This window comes from Salvelinus namaycush, chromosome 16 (assembly GCF_016432855.1).
Source record: "Salvelinus namaycush isolate Seneca chromosome 16, SaNama_1.0, whole genome shotgun sequence".
Taxonomy (NCBI): domain Eukaryota; kingdom Metazoa; phylum Chordata; class Actinopteri; order Salmoniformes; family Salmonidae; genus Salvelinus; species Salvelinus namaycush.
The window spans coordinates 34177034-34204441 of record NC_052322.1 but is presented as its reverse complement, the minus strand read 5'-3'; the positions used below and the strand labels follow the sequence as shown (position 1 = coordinate 34204441).

The 27408-nt window shown below is 42.2% G+C and overlaps 2 protein-coding genes across 2 annotated transcripts in view; one reads left to right on the top strand and one right to left on the bottom strand.

Moving 5' to 3' along the window:
- LOC120061640 (serine/threonine-protein kinase WNK2-like) overlaps window positions 1-6878 on the bottom strand; it is an 88321-nt gene extending 81443 nt beyond the window's left edge. Inside the window, exons 1-2 of the mRNA XM_039011541.1 lie at window positions 6662-6878; window positions 332-1117 (exon numbers count right to left, since the gene is read on the bottom strand). Coding sequence (XP_038867469.1) covers window positions 332-961 — 630 coding nt within the window. The 5' untranslated portion in view covers window positions 962-1117; window positions 6662-6878. The remainder of the gene's footprint in view (window positions 1-331; window positions 1118-6661) is intronic.
- A 15745-nt stretch (window positions 6879-22623) lies between these two features.
- On the top strand, window positions 22624-26346 carry LOC120061343 (ninjurin-1-like). The gene is made up of 2 exons (XM_039011090.1): window positions 22624-22816; window positions 26177-26346. The coding sequence occupies exons 1-2, from the start codon at window positions 22624-22626 to the stop codon at window positions 26317-26319; spliced, it is 336 nt and encodes a 111-aa protein (XP_038867018.1). The 3' UTR covers window positions 26320-26346.
- Window positions 26347-27408: the final 1062 nt, after the last annotated feature.

Genomic DNA, 27408 nt, shown 5'->3' with positions numbered 1-27408 from the left:
CTGCATCAGCCCTCTAATGGAAATCACTCGGTGAAACCAACCAGTCGAGTAGGACACCCATCAGAGAGATCCAGAGGACTCACTCACATAGAGGCATGTTGATACTTAATGTGATGATGTTTCATAACAGACCTTTAGGAAAAATAGACTTAACTGTGTTGAAACTTCCCAATCTATAGTTGTCCAAATTAAACCCTTTGCTGCATTACTATAAAAAAAAAAATGTATTAAAAGTTTGAGCAGATCGAATAGGTCTTCTTACTCACAACAAACTGCAGTGAAGTGCTTGAGCATCAGGACACTACGGTCAAAAAAAGGTACAGCATCTTACCTGAAGTTCACACCAGGCAACTTCCACCCAGGTGTCGGTATCCAGACCTTTATAGACAGTCTTGAAGGACCCTCTCCCGAGCTCGATATCGAACTTGAGAAACCGTCCCCCAGGGGATGTGGAAACAGCTTTCATCTCAGCCTCTTCCTCCTCGCTAGCAGTTCTGACAGTGTTTTTACTGCCTTCGGTGGATGTAACATTCAATTTATCCACAGTTTTCTCCTTCTCATCAGCGCTGGCGCCCTCCGTGGCGCTGTCTTTCTTCCCCCCTTGACTACCGGGACTGGAACCCTCCTGTGGCCCCAACCGAGCCCCCCGTGACCTGTCAAGTATCGTGCGCAGGCTTATGTTGAGGATTTTACTCCTGTTGTCACATTCTGGCACCTCAAAGGCCTGCTCATCAGAGTCTGAGAACCACAAACTTCTCCTGATAAATCTTTGGCGCACGATCCGCTGATAATTCGATGGAGGATATGCACTCGGGTCGCTCCCACCTCTCACGACCGTCGAAGTGTCCATATTAGTGACGTTTCCATCTCTGATAGTCTCATACATATTTATGTTGAGTTCACATTGTGAATTGGGAAGAGCTGGGTATTTAAATCCATCGGGCTCGGCACCCGATTCCATGGCGATTTAATTGTTGAATCACTGATGTTTCCAGATGATTGCCATGGCTATTCCTGACGTGAAGATGGAGTGGGGGCCGAATATCTGCAGCACACGCCCGGTGACAATTCTTCAGCATGGAGGTATCAACGGAACGATGTCAGTGTGCACATCAATCTAAACGGAAGCAAAAAATAAATAAAAGAAGAGTTGAAAGATCTAAAAGGAGTGGAAGCTGAAAGCATTAACATCGACTTGCAAGGTTTATTTCTCAAAATATATAACCAAATCTTGTTGTTTTCTGCTTCCTGGCTCAATCATACTGACATAGGAATAACTAGCAAAAATGTTTGAGAAATTAAAATGCCAGAGAGGAAAGATGACACTGAAAAACAAGTGGTTGTAAAAGCTGCCTGAAAGGATGCATCTAGCCAGATAGCCTTTTAATGAATGTAAACTACAGCATTTAGCAGGTGAACATAAAATAAAGAGCTAGCTAGCATTTGGCTAAATAAACAACCTGGACTTAGGGGTAGACATAACATAGTAGACAAATCTGGGACACTACAATTTGTATGATATGTTACATATTAAAATTTGTGGATGTCCATCATCCATTTCGTATGATGGTACAAATTGCAATTCATACAATATGTTAAGAATTTGCAATATGTATGATCTAATACAAAATTACAATTTGTTGTGGCTAACTTTAGCTAGGTGGCTAACTAGCGGTTATAGTTAAAGGGTTAGGGGACGGTCTAGTAGTTGTAAAGTTTTTATTTTATTTTTTAAGTTAAGTAGTTGCAAATTAGCAGACAATCTAAAGTAGTCTGACCACGTTTACATGCATACCAATATCCCATTATTATACTCAAGTATTTACAATAACTCAAAAAAGCTTGTATCCCGGTTATGAGTAACCCGAATAAGATGCCTGGGATATGCTGATCTAAGACCGGATACTGTGGCATGTAAACATCTTATCCCGTTTACTGTTGTTTTTAAAAGGTCTGCGCAGGCTCAGTTTCCCATATCATGGGGTGTTGTGTGAAGTCCATAATTTGCCTACTATAATTAATTTACATTACGTTTCTGCTTATCATTTCTGACATGTCGTATGCCATATTATAATTTCCGACATTTGGTAGGCCATTTGTTTGATACATGCAGCTTCTCTGTCATAACTTCTTGCCCCAGAAGACTAATAAAGTGCTCACCAGAATAAGGTCTTAAGTCAATAGAATGAATGCATTAGTAATCTTGTTATCACTGGTAAAATTGTCCGTTTTGTTTAGGGACCAGGGAGAAAAAGGCAATAACTCCAAAACAGTGGTAAGATCAGTCCTGTGCAAAACGTCATCAGTTTCACCGGTTAAGGAAATTAAAATCTGTGAAAAACGACAACACGTTTCTGATAAGACCTCAGTTTGTCTTGGGTGCATATTTTGATTGGTTGAAACACACGAGAAAGTATTCAGAACCCTTGGCTTTTTCCACATTGTTACATTGCAGCCTTATTCTAGAATGGATTAAACATGTTTTTCCTTCTTAATCTACACAAATAATGACAAAGCAAAAAACAGGTTGACATTTTTGCTAATTTATTACAAATAAAAACAGAAATACCTTATTTATATAACTATTCGGACCCTTTGCTATGGAGACTTGAAATTGAGCTCTGGTGCATCCTGTTTCCATTGATCATCCTTGAGCTGTTTCTACAACTTGAGTGGAGTCCACCTGTGATAAATTCAATTGATTGGACATGATTTGGAGAGGCTCACACCAGTCTACATAAGCTCCCACAGTTGACAGTGCATGTCAGAACAAAAACCAAACCACGAGGTCGAAGGAGGTGTCCGTAGAGCTCCGAGACAGGATTGTGTCGAGGTACAGATCTGGGGAAGGGTACCAAAACATACCTGCAGCATTGAAGGTCCACAAGAACAGTGGCCTCCATCATTCTTAAATGGAAGAAGTTTGGAACAGCCAAGACTCTTCCTTCAGCTGGCCACCCAGCCAAACTGAGCAATCGGGGGAGAAGGGCCTTGGTCAGGGAGGTGACCAAGAGCCCGATGGTCAGTCTGACAGAGCTCTAGAGTCCCTCTGGGGAGATGGGAGAACCTTCCAGAAGGACAACCATCCCCGAAGCACTCCACCAATCAGGTCTTTATGGTAGAGTGGCCAGACATAAGCCACATTACAGCCTGCATGTAGTTTTCCAAAAGGCACCTAAAGGACTCAGAGACCATGAGAAACAAGATTCTCTGGTCTGATGAAACCAAGATTGAACTCTTTGGCCTGAATGCCAAGCGTCACATCTGGAGGAAACCTGGCACCATCCCTACGGTGAAGCATGGTGGTGGCAGCATCATTCTGTGGGGATGTTTTTCAGAGGCAGGTACTAGGAAACTAGTCAGGATCAAGGGAAAGATGAACAGAGCAAAGTACTTAGATCCTTGATGAAGTCCTGAGCGCTCTGGTGCAGGTTCTCAGACTGGGGCAAAGGTTCACCTTCCAACAGGACAATGACCCTGAAAATAGCTGTGCAGCGACACTCCCCATCCAACCTAACAGAGCTTGAGAGGAGCTGCAGAGAAGAATGGGAGAAACTCCCCAAATACAGGTGTGCCAAGCCTGTAGCGTCATACCCACGAAGAATCGAGGCTGTAATCACTGCCAAAGGTGCTTCAAAAAGTATTGAGTAAATGTTTTTTTTATATCTCTTTTTGCTTTGTCATTATGGGGTATTGTGTGTAGATTGATGAGGAAAACAATTTAATACCTTTTAGAATAAGGCTGTAACATAACAAAAATGTGGAAAAATCCAAGGAGTCTGAATACACACTCAAGGGTTTCTTTATTTTTTACATTGTAGAATAATAGTTAAGACAAACTATGAAGTCATGTAGTAACCAAGTGTTAGAATGCCAAGAGTGTGCAAAGCTCTCAACCAGTTTCATGAGGTAGTCACTTGAAATGCATTTCAATTAACAGGTGTGCCTTGTTAAAAGTTAATTTATGGAATTCCTTTCCTTCGTAATGCATTTGAGCCAAATCAGTTGTGTTGTGACAAGGTAGAGGTGGTATACAGAAGATAACCCTATTTGGTAAAAGACAAAATCCATATTATGGCAAGAACAGCTCAAAAGCAAAGAACAGTCCATTATTACTTTAAGACATGAAGGTCAGTCAATCCAGAACATTAAGAACTTTGAAAGTTTCTTCAAGTGCAGTCGCAAAAACCATCAAGCACTATGATGAAACTGGCTCTCATGAGGACTGCCACAGGAAATGAAGACCCAGAGTTACCTCTGCTGCAGAGGATAAGTTCATTAGAGTTAACTGCCTCAGAAATTGCAGCACAAATAAATGCCTCAGAGTTCAAGTAACACACAGATCTCAACATCAACTGTTCAGAGGAGACAGCATGAAACAGGCCTTCATGGTCAAATTGCTGCAAAGAAACCACCACTAAAGGACACCAATAAGAGACTTGCTTGGGCCAAGAAACACGAGCAATGGACAATAGACTAGTGGAAATCGGTCCTTTGGTCTCAGTCCAAACTTGAGATTTTTGGTTCCAACCACCATGTCTTTCTGAGACGCAGAGTAGGTGAATGGATGATCTCCGCATGTGTGGTTCCCCCCATGAAGCACAGAGGTGGTGTGATGGTGCTTTGCTGGTGACACGGTCTGATTTATTTAGAATTCAAGGCACACTTAACCAGCATGGCTACCACAGCGATACGCCATCCCATCTGGTTTGCGCTTAGTGGGACTATCATTTGTTTTTCAACCAGACAATGACCCAACACACCTCAAGGCTGTGTAAGGGCTAATTGACCAAGAGGAGAGTGATGGAATGCTGCATCAGATGACTTAGCCTCCACAATCATCCGACCTCAACCCAATTGAGATGGTTTGGGATGAGTTGGTTTGGGATGAGTTGGACCGCAGAGTGAAGGAAAAGTAGCCAAGCGCTCAGCATATGTGGTAACACCTTCAAGACTGTTGGAAAGCATTCGAGGTGAAGTTGGTTGAGAGAATGCCAAGAGTGTGCAAAGCTGTCATCAAGGCAAAGGGTGGCTACTGTGAAGAATCTCAAATATAAAATATATTTTGATTTGTTTAACACTTTTTTGGCTGCTACATGATTCCATGTGTGTTATTTCATAGCTTTGATGTCTTCACTATTATTCTACAATGTAGGAGGTAAAAAAAGCCCTTGAATGAGCACGTGTCCAAACTTTTGACGGGACCTATACACATACACACAAGTATGTGGACACCCACATAATGGTCTGGGGCTGTTTTTCATGGTTGGGGAAATCTTAACGCTACAGCATACAATGGCATTCTAGACGATTCTGTGCTTTCAACTTTGTGGCAACAGATTGGTGAAGCTCTTTCCTGTTTAAGCATGACAATGCCCCCATGCACAAAGCGAGGGCAATACAGAAATGGTTTGTCGAGATCGGTGTGGAAGAACTTGACTGGCCTGCACAGAGCCCTGACCTCAACCCCATTGAAAACCTTTGGGATGAATTGGAACGCTGACCGCGGGCCTCACTAATGCTCATGGCTGAATGGAAGCAAGTCATCGCAGCAATGTTTCAATATCTAGTGGAAAGCCTTCCCAGAAGAGTGGAGGCTGTTATAGCAGCAAGGGGGGAGGGACTTCATATTAATGTTCATTATTTTGGAATGAGATGTTCAATGAGCAGGTGTCCACATACTTCTGGTCATGTGGTGTACTGTCTGCTTGCATAACAGTGTTGCTTTGACACATTACACACACATTCTCTCAAGAGACGTTGAAAGAAATTACTCCACTCCTGTGGAAACAAAATGAAACTTGTATAATTTCACTGCAAGAAATGCATAGTTGTGCAGGAATTATTATATTACATGTGAGAGGTTGTAGTCCTAGTCAGTGTCCATATTGCAGTTACTATTCTATTTAACCCATATTAACTTAAATGAGGAATATTCTGTTTATTCATGGGTACAGGGACACTCATGAGCAGAATATCAAAGGTGCATTTAAACAGATGATCCCGAATAATACCTTAAGTGGGATAAGAGCTACTATCCAGAATACTCTACACATGTAAACGTGGTCTGTGGAGATTCGAACACGCAACCTTTGGGATGCTAGACATTTGTTACAGGCCCACCCTTCCAACCACCTTTCCTTTCATTTTGTGGCTTAAGTAACCTATTTTATGTAACCATACCAAACACCACATCATACAAATTGAGTGTTCAGGGTTTTCGTTTACCATGTTACGTGTAGTCTTAGAGACCAGGCTGAAATAAAATGTAGCCTGATAAGATACACATCAGCAAGAGCTTGTGAAATAATTGACAATGTGATCTAGTTAGGTAGCTAGCTACCCGTTGAGAAAACATAACACCCACTCAAAATGTAAATACATTAGTGGTAATTTGTTTGGAGCCTAACGTAACTCGTTTGAGCAGGCAAGGAAGCTGGCTGATGATGCTAGCTAGCCGACTGATGCTAACTCCGAATGAAACAACGTTGAACCCAATGACAGTATATAGGAAGGTTGAACCACGACGAGACAGCAAAACGAGAACAGTTTATCGGTCTATCCACAATTGCTTATTTTCGTTCCATTTAGCTGTTAGGTCCAAGCTGTAAATAATTATAAACGAGAAAACTGTTGCCAATTCGGACGGAATGTCACCAACCTTGCTTCCCGGCCTCGACTCATCCGATGTGGGAAATACGCGTGCCGTTGATCTTTCTGCAGGTTACCTGCGCGAGTGTCTGTCATACGACTTTCAGAGGCGATGAATCTTCAAGAATTATAATGCTGATGTCCATAGTGTCCGGATAAATATCCTCAGTATTTAACTTGAAACGTTAATAGATCGTCAGTGTTTCCCATCACAAAATAAATCAGCCTGGTAAATGCAACTACTGTCTACTGCTGCGAGGTCCCCTTTTTACAGGTTCCACGCCCATAGTAATGACTGGAGGGCCACCCAATTAAAGCGCACGTTTAGCTTGCGACAACAGAGGAGGCGATACGTGTTGACCCAGCCCATTTGCTTCGTCCACCAGTGAAACGGTATATCCCGCAACAACAACAACAAAAATACCTACATTGGCTATGGCAGTTGTTCAAAAACGCTACTTCTTTAGATGTTTTCATTTTATTGAACCCTTATTTTACCAGGTAAATTGACTGAGAAGACATTCTCATTTACAGCAACGACCTGGGGAATAGTTACAGGGGAGAGGAGGGGGGATGAATGAGACAAGCATAAACTGGGTATGATTAGGTGGCCATGATGGTACGAAGGCCAGATTGGGAATTTAGCCAGGACACCTGGGTTAACACACCTACTCTTACAATAAGTGCCATGGGATCTTTAGTGACCACAGTGAGTCAGGACACAGGTTTAACGTCCCATCTGAAAAACTGATCACATGGCATTCTATTTATTTTGAGCTGTATGGGCAGGAGACTATTCATTTTATTAAAGACAGCTAGTAGCTATTTCCTATGAAATGATCTGGTCTACATCTCTAGCTACATCTCTCTCTCTGTGTGTGTGTGTGTGTGTGTGTGTGTGTGTGTGTGTGTGTGTGTGTGTGTGTGTGTGTGTGTGTGTGTGTGTGTGTGTGTGTGTGTGTGTGTGTGTGTGTGTGTGTGTGATACCTTAATAGAAAATGACTTAAGTAATAGTGAAAGTCACCCAGTAAAATACTACTTGAGTAAAAGTCTAAAAGTATCTGGTCCTATATGTACTTCAGTACAGTGATGGAAAAGTTACTAAAAATGTCATACTTGAGCGAAAGTTAAAAGTAAAGGTAAATGTAGACGAGATCAGAGGCAGTAAGGATGACAACGCATTATATTGATAAGAGCGTGAATATGACCATATTGCTGTCCTGTCTGAGCATTCAAAATGTAAAGAGTACTTTTGGGTGTCAGGGATGTATGGGAGTAAAAAATACATATTTTATTTAGGAATGTGGTGGAGTAAAAGTGTGTGTGTGTGTGTGTGTGTGTGTGTGTGTGTGTGTGTGTGTGTGTGTGTGTGTGTGTGTGTGTGTGTGTGTGTGTGTGTGTGTGTGTGTGTGTGTGTGTGTGTGAGAGAGAGAGAGAGAGAGAGAGAGTGAACAGCAAAATACAAAAAACTGCCTCCCATAGCCTTCCTTGAGTCACCACTTCCCTCTTGAGTCAACTGACTGACATAACTGTGAATAGGATGAAAGATTAATGATGAAATCTGATTACCCTAATCCATATAATAAGTGATGTTCTTTTGTAAAACTGTGAGTCCCTCCCAGCATCGAAGCTAAATGAAATGTACACCTTATCATTCCTTGGCTTGGCATTGGCTCAAGATAACTACAAAGCAAATAGGTTACTGTAGATGCGTCACCACCACACACAAGGGAACCTCAAACTCCAGATTTGTAAATATAAAAAACAGACATGTATATATTGAATATCCATACTTGAAAACAAACATGGTTGAAAACAGTCTTCTATTAAGTTTTCTAGACGGTCTTTGCATAATCTACTCTTCTGGACACAGAAGTGACCAGAGGGAGGCATACTTTCCACTGAACCCTACACTAAAAGAAAGACCTGCAAGAGTGAACCCTGTGCATGACTTGCAGTAGGCCCATCTATGATAACAAACATAGCAAAACAAATGAGTGCCTTTCTCATTGTGAAAATCATTAACCTAACCTGCAAAAAGACAATCCACTCAACTGTCCTCTGATTCAGGTTACCCTGAAGATATGATTAATTAATAATTAAATAATAAATTTGAGTTCCCTGCTCTAACTAATATTACATACATCTTTGTTTGTATAATTCATTTATATAATATATTTTTTAAATGTACTAGTGTAACGGATGTGAAATGGCTAGCTAGTTAGCGGGTACACGCTAGTAGCGTTTCAATCAGTTACGTCACTTGCTCTGAAACCTAGATGTAGTGTTGCCCCTTGCTCTGCAAGGGCCGTGGCCTTTGTGGAGCGATGGGTAACGATGCTTCGTGGGCGACCGTTGTTGATGTGTGCAGAGGGTCCCTGGTTCGCGCCCGTGTCGGGGCGAGGGGACGGTTTAAAGTTATACTGTTACACTAGCATGATCATAAATATACATCCAGGCCTATGTTTCAATAATAATGTATTTTATTTGTAGACAACAATCCTGGACTTTGGTCTTCAAATGTGGTATTTTCAATCTATGTAGCTATGCCAGAGCAACTTTTGGTCCCCAGGCAATCTATTATTATTCGGGGTGTATAATAATAGGATACATACAGCAGGATTTATGCAGTTGATCCAAATCGTCGAGGATTGGGTGAGCCATCCCCCATTCCACAGCGCGCGCGACCCACGAGCTCACTTTCCTCCGCCGAGCAGACAAGTTGGTTCCACATTTTTTAATGTGAAACAAAACTTGCATCTTGTTTTTGTTTTTTTACCCCTGACATTGCCATCAATATGGAAATGAACGGGAGCGCCGACAGAGAAAATGTAGGGGAGGTAAGTGATGATCTGTAGTTGCAACCTACTTAGCATCAAAGTAACAAGTTAGCTCACTTTCAAGAGTGGTAATGGACTGGCAGCAATGTTGCCATCCACAGTAGCCACTGTCGCCCGTTTAGCTAGGCTACCAAACCTGCCAATGTAGGCCTAACAATATAACTAACAATATAATCATGTTTGTAGACACAAAATACACTTTTACTGAAGCACACAATATTTGTTATTATAGTTTCCCTAAATGTGATAGCGGCTAGTCAGCTAATCTTGCTCTAAAATTGGTTGCCATGGTGCCAGTGTGAGTTTTTAGGCTGCTGCGTTTAAAGAGGCGGAGGCTGTGAGATCCCTCACAGACAACTGCCCCACCTCTCATTTGTGGGATGTAAGCATCGAAGGCGATGCCATGATATGAAGAAGAAAAACACAACATTGTAGCTTAACTAAATGTTTTATCAACACAAAACAACCTGTTGTAATATCGTGCACCATAATTTTCTCTAAATATCTTTGTGTCTACAAGATCTCCACCAATTAATCCTTATTTGGAACCATATTGGATGCAATTTTGGAAATGCTTCATTTTTTTTACAACCTTTTATAACACCATTTTACAATACCTTTTATAGCACAGAGATCAGATACATAACACCATTAAATTCTAACTAGAATTTTTCAAAATCATGTAATATATCCATTTATGGTAATCAACACATTTTCAGTTTAGAAGGGTTTTGGAGGGCACCCCACAATGTAACCTTGGCTATTGTTATAATAAAAAATGATTATAATCCTTGTTAGCAGAGCCCTTTAGTGCTTAGGATAGATTGTGTAGGTGAGGTTAGTCAGTTGAAATTCAGATTTTGTTTTGGGACAGTCTACGGATCAGACCAAGACTTGGCTTTTCCTGAAATGGCTGACATCTTTTGGCCAGGTCTCCGGTGAAAGTCTGCATCCCTTGAGGAGTTGTGTCTGTATGCACCTAAGTGGCCCAATGAATAATGAATGCTCTTTGTGTTGGATCCCTGACACGATGTTCCAATAAGAAACAGTTTCCTTTCTTTCATCACACATCCAATTTTAGTGGAAATAATTCTAAAGGGCTTGGTGTACGCATTTTGCTTAATGCATTTATGGTATTGAAATGATGGTGCTCAATCAAATACTTTCATTAGCAATTTTGTGTTAACTAGACCCCTGTAAAGTGTTTTTAATGACATTGTGTGTTCCCATTTCCCCAGTTATTGGAAGGTAGTTTAGTGTACTTATAAAGCAATAACACTTTACAGAGGGAGGAAATGAGCTTCATTGTGTCATCCCAACAGTCTGTCCCTGTCCCCCAAATAGCCCCTTTAAATTTCAGAGAGAGAGAGAGTGTGTGCGCGTGCGTGCTTGCCAGTATGTCTAGCTACTGTCCTGAGACTGTCACAGTTGAGTCACGGAGGACAGAATATTGATATCTTTACGCTCGATTCAATGTGCAATTGGTGTCATTTACAATATGTCTCCCCACAGTGAGAGTGAATAATGTCCCATGGACGCTGTGTAAATTGCTTTCTGTCCTCACAGAGGACTTTATTTAATTTGCACTGCCTGAGCTCAAATCCGAGTCTGGAGGTCCGCAAAACTACTATGTTTATTTTCTACCTGGTAGTTAATCGACTGATAAATGTTCTTGATTAGGCATAGCCAGTGGCGGTTTTAGCATGTCGATCTTGGTGGGACAAACGTAAACATTTTTGGGGGGATGCATGCCAGCAAAGCCACTAAACAATACATTAACTGCACTATAATGGTGACAAACGGAGCCCACAAACTGTTTGGGCCTACATAAAGCTGTCCCAACAGCAGAGCTTTCTTTTCAGCACCATGGAGTGAATCCTTACCACCGCTACACCTGGCTATCAGCGGAGCCTTGTCTGGCAGCAAAACAGTTCATTCAGCCTCATATACTGACTTTTTTTTAAAACATAGCTGATATGACTGACTTGCGTAAACAAATGTGGTTTCTACTGACAATTAAGATGTACAAACTATGGCATAAGGGAACCTTGAGCGGATACGAGGCAATCCGTCATTTCGATTAAGACATTAATGAACGAGCTAAGATGGACGTAGTCAATATAACTGTTTGTAAAGCACTTTTGAAATGTACAGCGACAGAATTTAGAACATGGGCCATTCTTGCAGTATTCTCCCTGTACACCAAGCCAAAACTATAGGATAAATAAATGGGGCATATAAGCACACAATGAAAGCTCTTACAATATTCGATGATGACATTTGTCTAAAACAGGCTATAGGCTACATGTGCACCACCAAGTCAGAACAGTAGGCTAAGTTATGAAGGGGAAAGGGACCAATTGTTAGGGTGAGACACATGGGTTACTAACAGCTTACTACACAACATACACTTAGTATTAATTTCTTAGCTACAGTATATATATCTCCCTGGAATATTACATTATTTATGCAGCAGCATACAATACATTTTTGGACTCACCGTTGTGCTGTGCTCACTTGAACAGGAAGGTGGTACGGCGGTACTTCTTCTGGGAAACTTTTGTCATGTAACTTTGTCATCGAAGTCTGGCATTCTCTTGATTTATGGTGCTTTCAAGACAACTGGGAACTCTGAAAAAAATAAGGTTGAATCATGACGTCAGTGAGCTTCAGGTCGGAGATTTAGAAAGAGGCCCGGGTTCCCAACTTGGAATTCCGAGTTGGATGACCGTTCAAAATGTATGTCCCAGTCGGAGCACGTTTTTTTCAGAGTTCCCAGTTGTCTCGAACTCACTGAAGTCAGAGATTTCCCAGTTCTGAGTTTCCAGTTGTTTTGAATGCAGCAGAAGTCATGCTTGATTGACAGCATGGCCAATGTATTCAACCTTTTCTGGCCCATGGTGTTGTGTGTGAATGTTTATCCTTTTAAGCTTGGAAAAGAGACTCTTAAACCTTGGACCACACCCCCTCCACCAAATAGAAGGCAGGGGAAGCAAAATAGTGATTGCTTTGCAACGCTTGCAGTTAGCCACTGATTCCTTCCAAACCACTCATTGTTGAATTTGCGATTTCCAACTTGTTGCGTAATGTTTATGTCCAATGTCTGATGAGCACCGATACGTTTTATCTATAATTTCTCTTCATATGATTGTTGATGATGACTGCTTGTCTAGCTTGCTAGCTAAGATTTTGAAGGTATGATGTTGACATGATCAGTCCAATCAAAGCTACAGTAGACATAACGGGCACTGATAATGTAAATCTATGGCAGCACCCAAGGGGGCTTGAACTTCCTAGCTCTCCCTGTAGATTTTGCGGTTACGTAGTGTCCCCATGAGTGACAGAACACTGAGCCAATCACTTCTCTGCAACTAGAGAAGATTACCAACCCCTACGCTCTGTATTAACTAAAACATTTTTTTACATTGTTTGCAAACTGATATGTGACACGTATTAATGCCAAAATAACATGCAAAACAGGCACACAAAAAACATACACACACATTTGTATGTATATACACACACATATGTGTATATATATATATATGTATATGCATATATATGTATATACATATATATGTATACATAGATACATACATATGCATATATATGTATATACATATATATACATATATATGTATACATAGATACATACATGCTGTAACGGCTTTCTTCCTGGGATGAAGGAGAGGACCAAAATGCAGCGCAGTTAGTGTTCAACATGTTTAATTAAACAATAAACGATGAACATTAACAAACATTACAAAACAACAAACGTGAAAGCCGAGACAGTCCTATCTGGTGCAGAACACAAACACAGAGACAGGAAACAACCACCCACAATCCCCAACACAAAACAAGCCACCTATATATGATTCTCAATCAGGGACAACGATTGACAGCTGTCTCTGATTGAGAACCATATCAGGCTGAACATAGAAACAGACGAACTAGACACACAACATAGAATTCCCACCCAGCTCACGTCCTGACCAACACTAAACAAGCAAAACACATAAGAACTCTGGTCAGGACGTTACACATGCGAAAGTATTCACCCTCCTTGGCATTTTTCCTATTTTGTAGCCTTACAACCTGGAATTTAGATGGATTTTTGGGGGGTTTGTATCATTTGATTTACACAACATGTCTATCACTTTGAAGATGCAACATATTTTTTATTGTGAAACAAACAAGAAATAAGACCAAAAAAATTAAAACTTGAGCGTGCATAACTATTCACCCCCTCAAAGTCAATACTTTATAGAGCCACCTTTTGCAGCAATTACAGCTGCAAGTCTCTTGGGGTATGTCTCTATACGCTTGGCACATCTAGTCACTGGGATTTTTGCCCATTCTTCTAGGCAAAACTGCTCCAGCTCCTTCAAGTTGGATGGGTTCAGATGGTGTACAGCAATCTTCAAGTCATACCACAGATTCTCAATTGGATTGAGGTCTGGGCTTTGATTAAGCCATTCCAAGACATTTAAATGTTTCCCCTTAAACCACTCAAGTGTTGCTTTAGTAGTATGCTTAGGGTCATTGTCCTGCTGGAAGGTGAACCTCCGTCCCAGTCTCAAATCTGGAAGACTGAAACAGGTTTCCCCCAAGAATTTCCTTGTATTTAGCACCATCCATAATTTCTTCAATTCTGACCAGTGTCCCAGTCCCTGCCGATGAAAAACATCCCCACAGCATGATGCTGCCACCACCATGCTTCACTGTGGGGATGATGTTCTCTGGGTGATGAGAGGTGTTGGGTTTGTGCCAGACATAGCGTTTTCCTTGGTGGCCAAAAAGCAAAATTTTAGTCTCATCTGACCAGAGTACCTTCTTCCATATGTTTGGGGAGTCTTCAAAATGCTTTTTGGCATACACCAAATGTGTTTGCTTATTTTTTTCTTTAAGCAATGGCTTTTTTCTGGCCACGCTTCCGTAAAGCCCAGCTCCGTCGAGTGTACGGCTTAAAGTGGTCCTATGGACATATACTCCAATCTCCGCTGTGGAGCTTTGCAGCTCCTTCAGGGTTACCTTTGGTCTCTTTGTTGCCTCTGATTAATGCCCTCCTTGCCTGGTCCATGTTTTGGTGGGTGGCCCTCTCTTGACAGGTTTGTTGTGGGGCCATATTCTTTCCATTTTTTAATAATGGATTTAAGGGTGCTCCGTGGGATGATCAAAGTTTCTGATACTTTTTTATAACCCAACACTGATCTGTACTTCTCCACAACTTTGTCCCTGACCTGTTTGGAGAGCTCCTTGGTCTTAGTGCCGCTTGCTTGGTGGTGCCGCTTGCTTGGTGGTGTTGCAGACTCTGGGGTCTTTCAGAACAGGTGTGTATATATATATATATATATATATATATATATATATATATATATATATTGAGATCATGTGACCAATCATGTGACACTTAGATTGCACACAGGTGGACATTTTTTTAAACAAGTCATTTTTTTCATTTCACTTCACCAATTTGGACTATTTTCTGTATGTCCATTACATGAAATCCAAATAAAAATCTATTTATATTACAAGTTGTAATGTAACAAAATAGGAAAAACGCCAAGGGGGATGAATACTTTTGCAAGGCACTGTATATATATATTTTTGTAGCTATGGCTCATAACAGGTCGCCACTGCTCCTAGCCAGAGATTCGACTTAGGCCTACGTGGTGTTCTAGGTCTGAATCGCTGCCTGATTCAAGGGGAATATGGTAAACCAACAGTGCTGCGAAGCCTTGAGGTCCGGATTTAATAATGGGAGCTACAGGCTATAGGTTACAGGCTAAGTTGGGTTGCATTGCATTGCCAATGTAATGTAGGTAAGCTACAGTATACTGTGCTTTGGAATAGCAGTGTTTGCATATGTTTCCGGTGGGATGTAAAACTTAAAGCCCTTCAGAGAACCATGAAAATTAAATACAGTTGTGTCGATCCCTGGGCTGGACACAGGCCAGAATCTGAGGTGAGCAGAGGAGACTGATGGGACATGATGGATGGAGAACACAGAAGTGCTGATGCAGAGAGATAGAGAGGCAAAGAGTGACACACATCCTGTAGCAGCATCCTCTTCATTTAAAACCCAACCACGCATCCTGCAAGTCAAGCAAGAACAGAATAAAATACATTCTGATGATAAATGCAACTTGGTCTGCATAAATGCTACACTCTGTTATCTTATATTCTTATAAGGATGGAATTTTCAGGATGTCGCCTAGTCTGGTTGCCATTCTTTTTCCTGACGATGCAGTTGGCTAAAGAGACAGAATTGTAACCATAGTGTACAGTACGTATCCCAGAGAGTGTCCCTTTTGTATAGCCTAGAGCCCAACCTGCCCCTCAGTCTACTAGGGAATAGCAGACTAGCACCACAACTGTCTGGCAGTTTAGAAAACCCCCATTCACAGATTAAAACACTGAGAGTAGGCATAGCTGTTCATTGATGCTGGTCTGGGGTTAAATGAGTTCACTTCTCACACAGTGGATTTTTTTAGTCAGAGTCAGCCCAAAGTGAGGATGAGCTTAAAGTCTGTGAAAGTCTATGTGCTTGTATGGTATATATCAACAGCCTAGTCTAGGTACCCAGATGAAGGAAAATGCATGTTTTTTGACTAATTACTTTTCACAAAAATTAAATTACATCCACAACTCTAAATATGTCTTTTATCAGGCTTCCCTAAACCGAGAATATTGCGTCTGTGAAAGCTTTTATGGTATAGCCGTTCGACAGCATATAGTCTTGAGTGTCCAGATCTCGGAAAATGCACGTTTTTAGACAAATTATACATTTTCACAGCAATAGTGTAGTATTCACAACTGTAACTTGTCTCCATCAGGCTTCCCTAAGGTGAGCTGAATTACCATGCCTTCAGGTAGAGACTGACAACGTTGGTGCAGTAACCCCCGAGAACATTGTGCGAAAGCTTGATCTACAGTGAAGAAAATGTATGTTTTTAGATGAGACGATTAATCTATTTTCACAAAAATAGTGTCATTCACAACTGTAATTGTTCTTCTTCATCTGGCTTCACTAAGCTGAGAACAGTGTGTAGAAAATGTTTTGGAGTCTGTGAAAGCTTGTGCTTACTTGAACTGAATAGAAGCACTTTCAATGGGAGTTTGAGGTTGTGGGGAGGGGGGTCCTACCAGAGTGCTGCAAGCCAGGCACTGCTGCCAGTATTTACTAGGACCAGATGGATTCTGCGGGGCTTTTTCAATGCCCCTATAAATGTAAAGAAAAGACAGACAACCTACAGAATCAATCAAACAAAAGTGAGACATGTAGGCTACTAGGCTATACTAACAGGTGTGGCATGTCAATGATAGCCAGAAGAGTTGGCTAAAGTATAGGCTACAGATCTGGGACCAGGCTACCTCAGCACATAGGCTAGCTGTCTTCCAGGTAGATCAGGTAACTGTGCTGTAACGGACTAGAGCATAGGAAACAGTTATGACAGTTATCACTAGGGACTGCTTGGGCTGCAGTCAGTGACACATTTAATTCACACCTACTGTAGTGGGTTGGGCAGGTGGTGTTGAGAGGTATGCAGACAGAGAGTAACACCATATGATTTCCTTTGAGCGTTATTACTCAACTACGTGGGCAGCTATCTCCAGCTATTCTAAATGACTGCTGCAGCGACCTTCTACACTCTCTCAGTTTCTCTCCCTCTCTCTCTCTCCCTCGCTTTCGCTCTCTCTCTACCCCTCTCTCTCTCCCTCTCTCTCTCTCGGGCTAAGAGAGCTGTGTATTTAGGCCTAGGCAAGAAACACACAGTTGAGTCTGGTCAAAGGCAGGATGTGGTGATTGTTCTCTAAGGTCTAATGACTGAAGAATTACGCTTGATATTGTCATATCCTGTCACTGAAAGATCTTCTGGGCTTTGAGACCAACATGTTACAGGGACGTGTTTTGTTCAGAGGTGGAGGGAGCACTTGGTTTTGTGGATGAGTGGAGAGGGGATGACAATTAACTGTACATTTAGCATTTGGCTTTATTGTTTTCCTTTTATTGATTATGCTGCCAAACATACCCTCGTAAAACTGACTATCCTACCGGTCCTTGACTTCGGCGATGTCATTTACGAAATAGCCTCCAACACTCTACTCAGCAAATTGGATGCAGTCTATCACATTGCCATCCGTTAAGTCACCAAAGCCCCATATACTACCCACCACTGCGACCTGTATGCTCTCGTTGGCTGGTCCTCGCTACATATTCGTCGCCAAACCCACTGGCTCCAGGTAATCTATAAGTCTTTGCTAGGTAAAGCTCCAACCTTATCTCAGCTTACTGGTCACCATAGAAACACCCACCCGTAGCACACACTCCAGCAGGTATTTTTCACTGGTCATCCCCAAAGCCAACACCTCCTTTGGCCACCTTTCCTTCCAGTTCTCTGCTGCCAATGACTGGAACGAATTGCAAAAATCACTGAAGTTGGAGACTTATATCTCCCTCACTAACTTTAAGCATCAGCTGTCAGAGCAGCTTACCGATCGCTGCATCTGTACACAGCCCATCTGTAAATAGCCCATCCAACCAACTACCTACCTCATCCCCATATTTGTTTTTGTTTTTCTGCTCTTTTGCACACCAGTATTTCTACTTGCACATCCTCATCTGCACATCTATCACTCCAGTGTTAATTGCTAAATTGTAATTACTTCACCACTATGGCCTATTTATTGCCTTACCTCCTTTCTTCATTTGCACACACTGTATACAGATTTTTCTATTGTGTTATTGACTGTACATTTGTTTATCCCATGTGTATCTCTGTGTTGTTGTTTTTGTCACACTGCTTTGCTTTATCTTGGCCAGGTCGCAGTTGTAAATGAGAACTTGTTCTCTACTGGCCTACCTGGTTAAATAAAGGTGAAATATAATAAATTATATAATGGATGCTGCACTGAATCTCTGTGCACTTCTTACATTTACAATAAAGGCTTATTTAAAATAAAAAATAAAAATAAAAAAGAAGCAAAATATCCCTTTCTCTCCTCTCTCTCCCTCACACGGGGATTGTTGAGCTGAATAATTCATAGTAACAAAATAGTGGACCGTCCGTTTTTTGGTCAGGCAGAATAACAATGGACCTGCAGAGTGATTGACTAACACTGCCTCTCCAGTAGAGAACGTCAGCGCAATCATATGCTAATACATGCTTTATTTGTTTATACTTTTCAATCGAGAGTTCTATTCAAATACAGAACTGTGTCAGTCAGTCGGTTGCTTTCTGTACTTTTAATAAAAAGTGAAGTATGTGTGTGTGCGTGTGTGTGTGCGGTGTGCACTTGTTTTTGGACCTATGCCATTGCTCATGCTCAATCATGCCAAATTACCACTATCATTCTGTTGTGTCAGCCAGCCTCAGCCAGCGATGAAGAAATTGAATGAGGCAGGTTTCTCAGACTGCAGTGTCAGTCCTATGTCAGTCCTATGGATAGCCTACACCTTCAGAACCTGTGGTCTCTCGGCTCACATAAGACCTATTGATTAAGGCATAAGGGCTGTCCTTGAATGTCCTCTGAGTGGGTTCAGTGTGTGAGAAGAGAGCAGGTGACCCTGGCAGGTCGTGACAGTGTTCAGCACAGAGATCACTGTGTTTCGCTCAAGTATTTGGTATTCATTAGGATCCACATTTAAAATGTCACACATAGCCTACAATATCTAATACATTTTTTATTTAACTAGGCAAGTTAGTTAAGAACAATGACGCCATACCCCGGCCAAACCCTAACCCGGATGACGCTGGGCCAATTGTGCACCGCCTTATGGGACTCCCAATCACAGCCGGTTGTGATACAGCCTGGAATCGAACCAGGGTCTGTAGAGACATCTCTTGCACTGAGATGCAGTGCCTTAGACCACTGCGCCACCCGGGAGCCCACTGTACATAGTACAGTGCAAATTACAATACAAGATATAAAAAATGGTTGTGTCTCTTCACAGTCCCCTTTGTGCAGTAAGGTGTTATTTTATCTGTTTGCATGTCTTGTGTTGTACCGATGAGTGTCTGTCACTTATCACAAGGACACGAGTGTGACGTCAGTTCTTTAGGAACACAGAGGGTATGTTTTTAAGAGTTGTTTAGTTTGTGTGACCTTGCAATGCTTAGTGCACTAACTCTATAAAGGCTCACAGTCTGGGTTGTAAGGGTTTTATCTTGGTTTAATATGTCTATTCAGGATTGATTCAATAGCATATCCTGATGGGATCCTGGGATCCTGATCCAGATATTTTGTGAACATTGCACAGATGTGCAGCACAATAGGAGCCATGCCATAAATATAGGTCAGGCCACGCCCCAAAAAGCACAGGGGTACTTTAGATTTTTAAATGCATCTAGCCGGGTACAGTTTCCTCACATAATTGTAAAGCTCATCATATAGCCTAACCACCTCAACATTTAAGGGATATTGGGTGGCTAATCAACACACCAGCTACTGCAGAGAACACACCCATCTCTCTCGGGTTACTGCACCAACGTTGCCAGTTTCTTCCTGAAGGCATGGTAATTCAGCTCAGCTCTGTGGTAAATTAGAGGGTTCTGTTCTCCCCTTCCTAAAACAGAACCTCTGACTGTCTCTCTCTGCTGTAAAGCCTACCGCCCCTCTCATCCACTGTCTCTATTCCTGGAACAGAGGGAAGGAAGGAAGATTGTATGTACACAGCACTGTGACACAGCACTGACAATTTAACAGCCAGTCCTCCACAGCTGTTGGAGAGAGGGGGGATACATGCATCCAATGGTTCAATGTCATTGAATGGTTGTTAATGCATTGGAGATGGTTTAGCATGACTTCAAGTTCACTTTCATCAGGAAGCCTAGTTGTTCAGTCATTGCAAAACATTTAGTCAGCAGCACTTTAAAGATGGAATCCGCATTAGGGGAACAGCACCATTGTCCGCCCCAGCAGCTTTCTTCTAGTTTTTGTTCTGTGGACTTATCAGAGGTGTGGTGCATCGAGCAGTGTGATAAAAAAAAATGCAGTGCATATTCTGCTGTTCTATCTCCAGGCAATGATGGCCAAGGGGGAAAAAACAGTGTTCGTTGTTTGCAGTAACTGCTTTGTTGTTGTAGCATCCCAAACGGATGTGGCAGTTTCACCATTAACGATTCCAGCTTTAGGTCAGGGGCCTCATTTATTAACCGTGCGTAAATGTTGTACTAAATCATGGCGTACATGGAGACTCTATGATTTGCGTTCGCAACAAATTATTGGGATTGATCAAACTGTCGCACGCATCATATACTGTATATACTGTATGAATGTTTTCAATGAATAATCCGACCATAATATATTCGTGGGGTCGTGAACGAGCGCTACAACCCGCCTGGAAAACGCCCTCCATTCCCTATTTTACGGTAACATAACGCCCTCATTTGCTGTATGATTTGGAGGTGTTGGAACATGGCAATGATAATTTCAAATATATATATCGCAATGGCAAATGTCATCAGATTTCTGTAGAGGTGTGGGCAGAATGTTTTAATCTTTTGCAGGGACTTTTAAAAAAATGCCAGGTGTAGGGAGTGCCAAACACCTGCTGCGTATTCTGCAAGATTGATTGACCTTTCGAACAATTTATAAGTAAATGCTACTACAGCCAACACTTCTATACAAAATACGAATTCCTGTTCAATATTTAGTTTATCAATAGATTGTATTTCTATCTCCTGCCTTGATATAGGCTCTGAGATTAAATAGGCTATTATGTTCCGCTCCTATCGCACAGCAATACTGTAGCCTACAGTCTGTTTACTTTCGCGCATAGGTGACTATTGAATGAGCGATGGATACATGGTAGCCTAATATTTGATGTGTAGCGGGAATAAACAAGTCATGTCAGAAAAAGAGCAATATGACTATGATTTAGGCCTATATAATAAAATTAAAATAAATATATTAGACGAGATGCTGTTATGCGATCTTCTTACCAACTGCAAATGCATCTGTTTTATCACTAGGCAAACGAGTTAATGTTTTTATTAGCCTACCATTATTATAATTCCTGTGCATCAAACACCTTCATGTACACCTAAACAACAACATTTGCTTGCAATACAGTTGATCAACTTGTGTGCACACATGGTTTGAGATTTGCGTGGAGAAGCGCACACTTTCCTGTCAAGTTCAAAATGGATAAATACCGACCTTTGTGGGAAAACTGACGCACATATTTTTTGTGCGCACGCACTTTGATAACTGAGGCCCCTGAACAGAACTCGGTGGGAGCTAAATGGGACATAGTCATCAGAGCAGCCCTGAACTCCCCATATGACCTGCTATCTAACATCATCAGCCATAGAGGAATCAATACCTGGAGGAACTGATTCATTTAATCATACATCCTCCATTCATCTCAGACATATAATATGACTTTAATGTATTCATTATTCATTTTATGACATATACAAAAATATAATGCATTCACATTCAGTAGGCTACTTAAATGATCAGGTTGACAAAGTTAATGTACAGTTCCCACACAGGGCAGGAATCCCTGTCCTGAAGTGTCCTCGACCTGCACCTGGTGTTGTTCCTCTGTCCCGGAAAGTCCTCACTAACCCCACAGCCACAGTGTTGGGCCACTAGTGTGTGTTTGTAAACATAGACAGGTTTGCAATGTAAACATACAGATAGCATGCAGTGTAACTGGGTGAAGGGGTGTAGGTGCGTAGTGTGTGTGTTAGGGGTGTCGGGGTTGGGGGGATATCCGCAGAGATGAGCTCATAGTCTAGGACTTAGCCAAGGTGTTTGTGTGTTTGCCTGCACTTAATGGGAGTGTTTGTTTACTCATGACATGGATGTTTCTTTCATAATGCCTTTACTGTTATAATATGATAGTGGTGCATATGATAACAGCATTAACACATCATAGATGATCACTGACTATGTTTGGTCTCATTGTGAGATGAATCTTGCTAAGCTAAACTTCCACCTAAAAAGCAAGTCTAAATCATGAATTGATGTCAATGGGAAGTTTATGTGAAAACGTGCGTTATGTGCATGTTCTTCAACAATATAACCAGGTGTATCTGATTGTATTGTTGACATGTGTTTGTGTCTCCAGGTCCCCCATACAGGTGTCTGGCACGGTGGCAGCCCCTCTGCTCTCCTGAACATGAACCACTATGCCAATAAGAAGAGTGCAGCAGAGAGCATGCTGGACGTAGCCCTGCTCATGGCCAACGCTTCCCAGCTGAAGGCTGTCCTGGAGCAGGGGCCAGACTTCTCCTTGTACACTCCCCTCATCACTCTCATCAGCATCTCCCTCAGCCTGCAGGTCACTGTGGGGGTCCTCCTCATCTTCATCGGTGAGGATAACAACACTGTATCTCTGGGGGACATTTTTACAAAAAGCATATTGAATGCAACACTTTTGCGTTTGCATCAAATAGGCCTACATTAGACAGTTGCATTCTAAACCTGCGTAATGATTGCTGTATTATGGACTCTTTTGACACTAGCCCCGCTCATGCACGCTATCTAAATGGAGCCCCTTGTGTCTCTCAATCTTCATGAGCCTTTTGTGTCTCATCTTCATCAGTGAACATGTATTTTATAACTTCCTCCTCCCGACCTTAACTGAGGATGACCTCATACCTATCAAGTCCAATGTTTCCTGACATACAACCAATTACCTACTGCAGCGTTGCTGAGGTGCTGTAGCCATGGCAACCAGGCATGTGACCAGGTCAGAGTTCACCGGGTTTTAGTGCTGCTGTCAGCAGGCTGACCCGAGAGACGGCTGTGTGTGTGTGTGTGTGTGTGCGTGCGTGCGTGCGTGCGTGCGTGCGTGCGTGGACGTGTTTAACTATTCTTGTGGGAACCAGAAGTCCCACAAGAATAGTAAACAAACAAAAATTTGACCAACTGGGAACATTTTGTTGGTCCCCACAAGGTCAAATGCTATTTCTAGGGAGTTTGGGGTTAAGGTTAAAATTAGTGTTAGGGTTAGAATTACGTTAAGGGTTAGGGTTAGGAGCTAGGGTTAGGGTTAAGGTTAGGGTAAATAGGATTTTGAATGGGACTGAATTGTGTGTCCCCACAAGGTATAAGACTGTGTGTGTGTGTGTGTGTGTGTGTGTGTGTGTAATGATGAAGATGGGGGTGTTGAAGATTGAATTCTTCAGGTGTGACCGTACAGGCTGACAGTGACCTTGATCTTCAGCACTGGACAGAGACTGCTCTTCATCATGTCTACATCACAGAGACTGCTCTTCATCATGTCTACATTACAGAGACTGCTCTTCATCATGTCTACATCACAGAGACTGCTCTTCATCATATCTACATTACAGAGACTGCTCTTCATCATGTCTACATTACAAAGACTGCTCTTCATCATGTCTACATCACAGAGACTGCTCTTCATCATGTCTACATTACCTAGACTGCTCTTCATCATGTCTACATCACAGAGACTGCTCTTCATCATATCTACATTACAGAGACTGCTCTTCATCATGTCTACATTACAAAGACTGCTCTTCATCATGTCTATATCACAGAGACTGCTCTTCATCATGTCTACATCACTGCCCTCACGTTTGCTCCCATGATTTCTGCACCATGTCACTCTGGTTTAAATTGTATTTTCTTGTGAAACCAGATAGTTAATGAATGGTGCAGGTCACATCACTGTAATTAATCTCTTACAGTCTCTGGTAGGAAAACACTTAGGATGTTCAGCCGATATGTTTTTAACCACTCTCTCTCTGCATTAACACTCATTCACTAAGTCACAAGGCTTCTTTACTTTTCCACTAGTGAACTCCATTTGAAGGGATCATGTGTCGGAGAGATACTGAACCTGCATGTCAGAGAGCCATCACACTCTCCCCGTTGCTCTCACCCGTCCCTCTTCTCCCTATTGACCGTTGCTCAACCCATACCTCCACTCCCCCATCCTCTCATTCTCTCTTGTTCCTCCCCAAACCCCCCCCCCCTCCCTTCTCCACCTTCCATATCTCCTCTACCATTCCCTTTGCCCTGCTTTTCACTCTTCATCACCCATAATGCATCTGCTCCTCATTCCTGACCCTAGAACCTCGCCTCCCCTTTCCCCCTCTACCCCCCTTCTCTCCCATTCTCTTTCCCTCTGACCCCCCTTAACCCCCCCCCTCCTCTCTGTCTTTGACCATTCGAACTGACTGTTCAAACAGCTAACACACAGCTCAGACACCCATACCCCAACAAACATGCCACCAGGGGTCTCTTCACAGTCCCTAACTCCAGAACAGACTCTGGGAAGCGCAACGTACTGCATAGTGCCATGACTAAATGGAACTCTGTTCCACATCAAGCAACTCAAGCAAGCAGTAAAATCGGATTAAAAAAACTGATAAAACAACACCTCACAACACGGACTGTGAAGAGACACATGCATTCACACACACACACACACATTGTGGTGTTGTATTATTGTAGTATTGTACATTTTATATTGTACATTTGTTATAATAGATAAATATTGTAGTCATGTCTTGTATGATGTATAGTTTTATTTATGATGTAGGCTGTTGTTTTGTTGTGATGCAATTGTTTTATTCTTGTTTGGACCCCAGGAAGAGTAGCTGCTGCCTTGGCTAATGGGAGTTCTATTAAATACTAAATTGGTGGTGCGTGCTGTGAATGCCCTACATACCATCCCCCCTGGCCTGGGCCAGACACAAACAGCCAGAGACACAGGCAGGGTTTCTCACACCGTTTAACATCTTATAATCTGCCCCCCACACACACATGCACGTACACACCATAGGAGGTTGGTGGCACCTTAATTGGGCAGGATGGGCTCATGGTAATGGTTGAGAAGAATAGGTGGAATGGTATCAAATACATCTAACACATGGTTTCCAGGTGTTTGATGCCATTCCATTAGCTCCATTCCAGACATTATTATGAGCCGTCCTCCCCTCAGCAGCCTCCTGTGGAACACAAGTACATAAGATGATCAGAACATCTACATCCACTACACACATATTCATAGATACCATTAACCATGCCCCTCTGTAAAATAATAGACGTAGCTCTTTCCAGCAGTCAAATGACCAAATCGCCCTCTAGTGGTCTCCTGGGTGGAACGTTGTTAATATTTAAACAATGAAAATCTGGTGTTTCTATGTCAAACACTTTTGTTATATTTCAGTCTTCTGTGATGTATATAAAGCTTAATATTGGGATGCAAACTCAAAATTGAATACATTTCAACTCTATATCTGACATGGTACAGCCCATAGCCATGTGTGTGAGGTGTACAGTATGTGTTTGTTTCAAAGTAGATTTGTTTAAGACTACCAAGAACACTCTGTGTGACCCTGATTTTAGCCCACTGCAGTGTTAAGCTATTCTTTTTGTTCTTTATACTCACTGTGTCCTGGTCACACATATGTTTCCTCTGAGCTGAGCAGCAGAGAGTTGGCAGAGTTCAGTCCGGGGTACATGAGGACCAGGCCTGAGAGACACTTATACAGAGCACCGAGTACAAAGCAGTATGTCACTGGATTGGCTCCAGTCCCGGGCTAGTCGCTATCACTCAATCAGGATTATACTTTTTATGTGTGTGTAGAGTTATCTGTGTGTATGTGTGAGAGAGGGAGTCTATGTGTTTGCGAGTGCATGCTGTGAGTGTTTGTAAAGCTCATCTGTACCAATTTCCCCTGTTCTCTCCACAGTGCGGTGGAACCTGAATGACCAGAGTAAACACTTCAGGCTGAATGTAATGGAGAACCTGGCCACAGGCCTCGTCTTCGTCATCGTAGTAGTCAACGTCTTCATCACTGCCTTTGGAGTACAGAAACCCAATCAGAAAGCCTGACCAGGACACAGAAACGCATCACCACCCCCTTAGGTACAAACACACACACACACACACACACACACACACACACACACACACACACACACACACACACACACACACACACACACACACACACACACACACACATTCTCTCTTTCTCTCTTCTCCCCTCTCTCAAACTCAAACAGGAATTGTTTGCACTTTCCCTCAATAGTTTGTCCATGACTCAGCAGCTGTCCTGTTCTCCGTATCTCCTGACCTCCTAAACGCCCATGCTCCCCCAACCTGACCCATAAACACGCACTGTTCCAGGACTCGACGGAAACTTCCACTAGAAAACACCCACCAACAAAACTCAACTACTGTCTTTTTACCAGTCCAGAACCCTTTTGTCCCGATGAGAGAGAGGTTTGCTTTCATAAACAACACTGTGTGTTTGTGTAGGAGACCAACAGGAAAACAGAGACAACAGCCATGTGACCTCAGTGTCTGCCCCCTGCCCTGTAGTTATCCCCAGCAAGCAAGCACACACACTTTCCCTATCTCTCTGTCACGCTATCTCGCTCACTCTCACACACACATACTCCGAGCCACAGCATTGAGGAAGGCTGAGCCCTGAATGTAAATTTTTTATCACATTTATGAGGTGAAAGGAGGGCGTCATGGGTCTTGTTCAGACAGCCTGGGCCACTGTGCCTGACGGGTCTAAAGAGCACATGTATGGAAAAAGAGTCTGTGCCTCACTCTCAAAACACTGACCTTTGCTTAGCTAAACATAGAGAACACATTCAGCTTGTGTCGTAGTCTCGTAGTATCATATCAACTGCATTTAAATAGAACAAATCGTTGCAGCATTGAGCAGCAGTTGATGTGAAACTTGATCAATAAAAGAGCTAGCATTGCACTACATCAAGGATTTGCAATATCCCGGCTAGATGTGCCACTGATAATCTTGTCTCAGACCAAGACACATAGAAGAGCTGTGAGAAGAGTGCATGGTTATTTTGGCTGTGTGGTGACTCACTATCATCAGATGCAGATAGAGAAAGAACTGCTAATTAAAACTGAGGCCTTGATTAGACTCAGTACTGTTACGCATACACA

Bases quoted from the DNA above. Each gene is read 5' to 3' on its own strand.
- LOC120061343 (XM_039011090.1), top strand. From the start codon at position 22,624: ATGAACCACTATGCCAATAAGAAGAGTGCAGCAGAGAGCATGCTGGAC. The intron at 22,817-26,176 runs GTGAGGATAACA...TTCTCTCCACAG, and splicing joins GGTCCTCCTCATCTTCATCG to TGCGGTGGAACCTGAATGAC.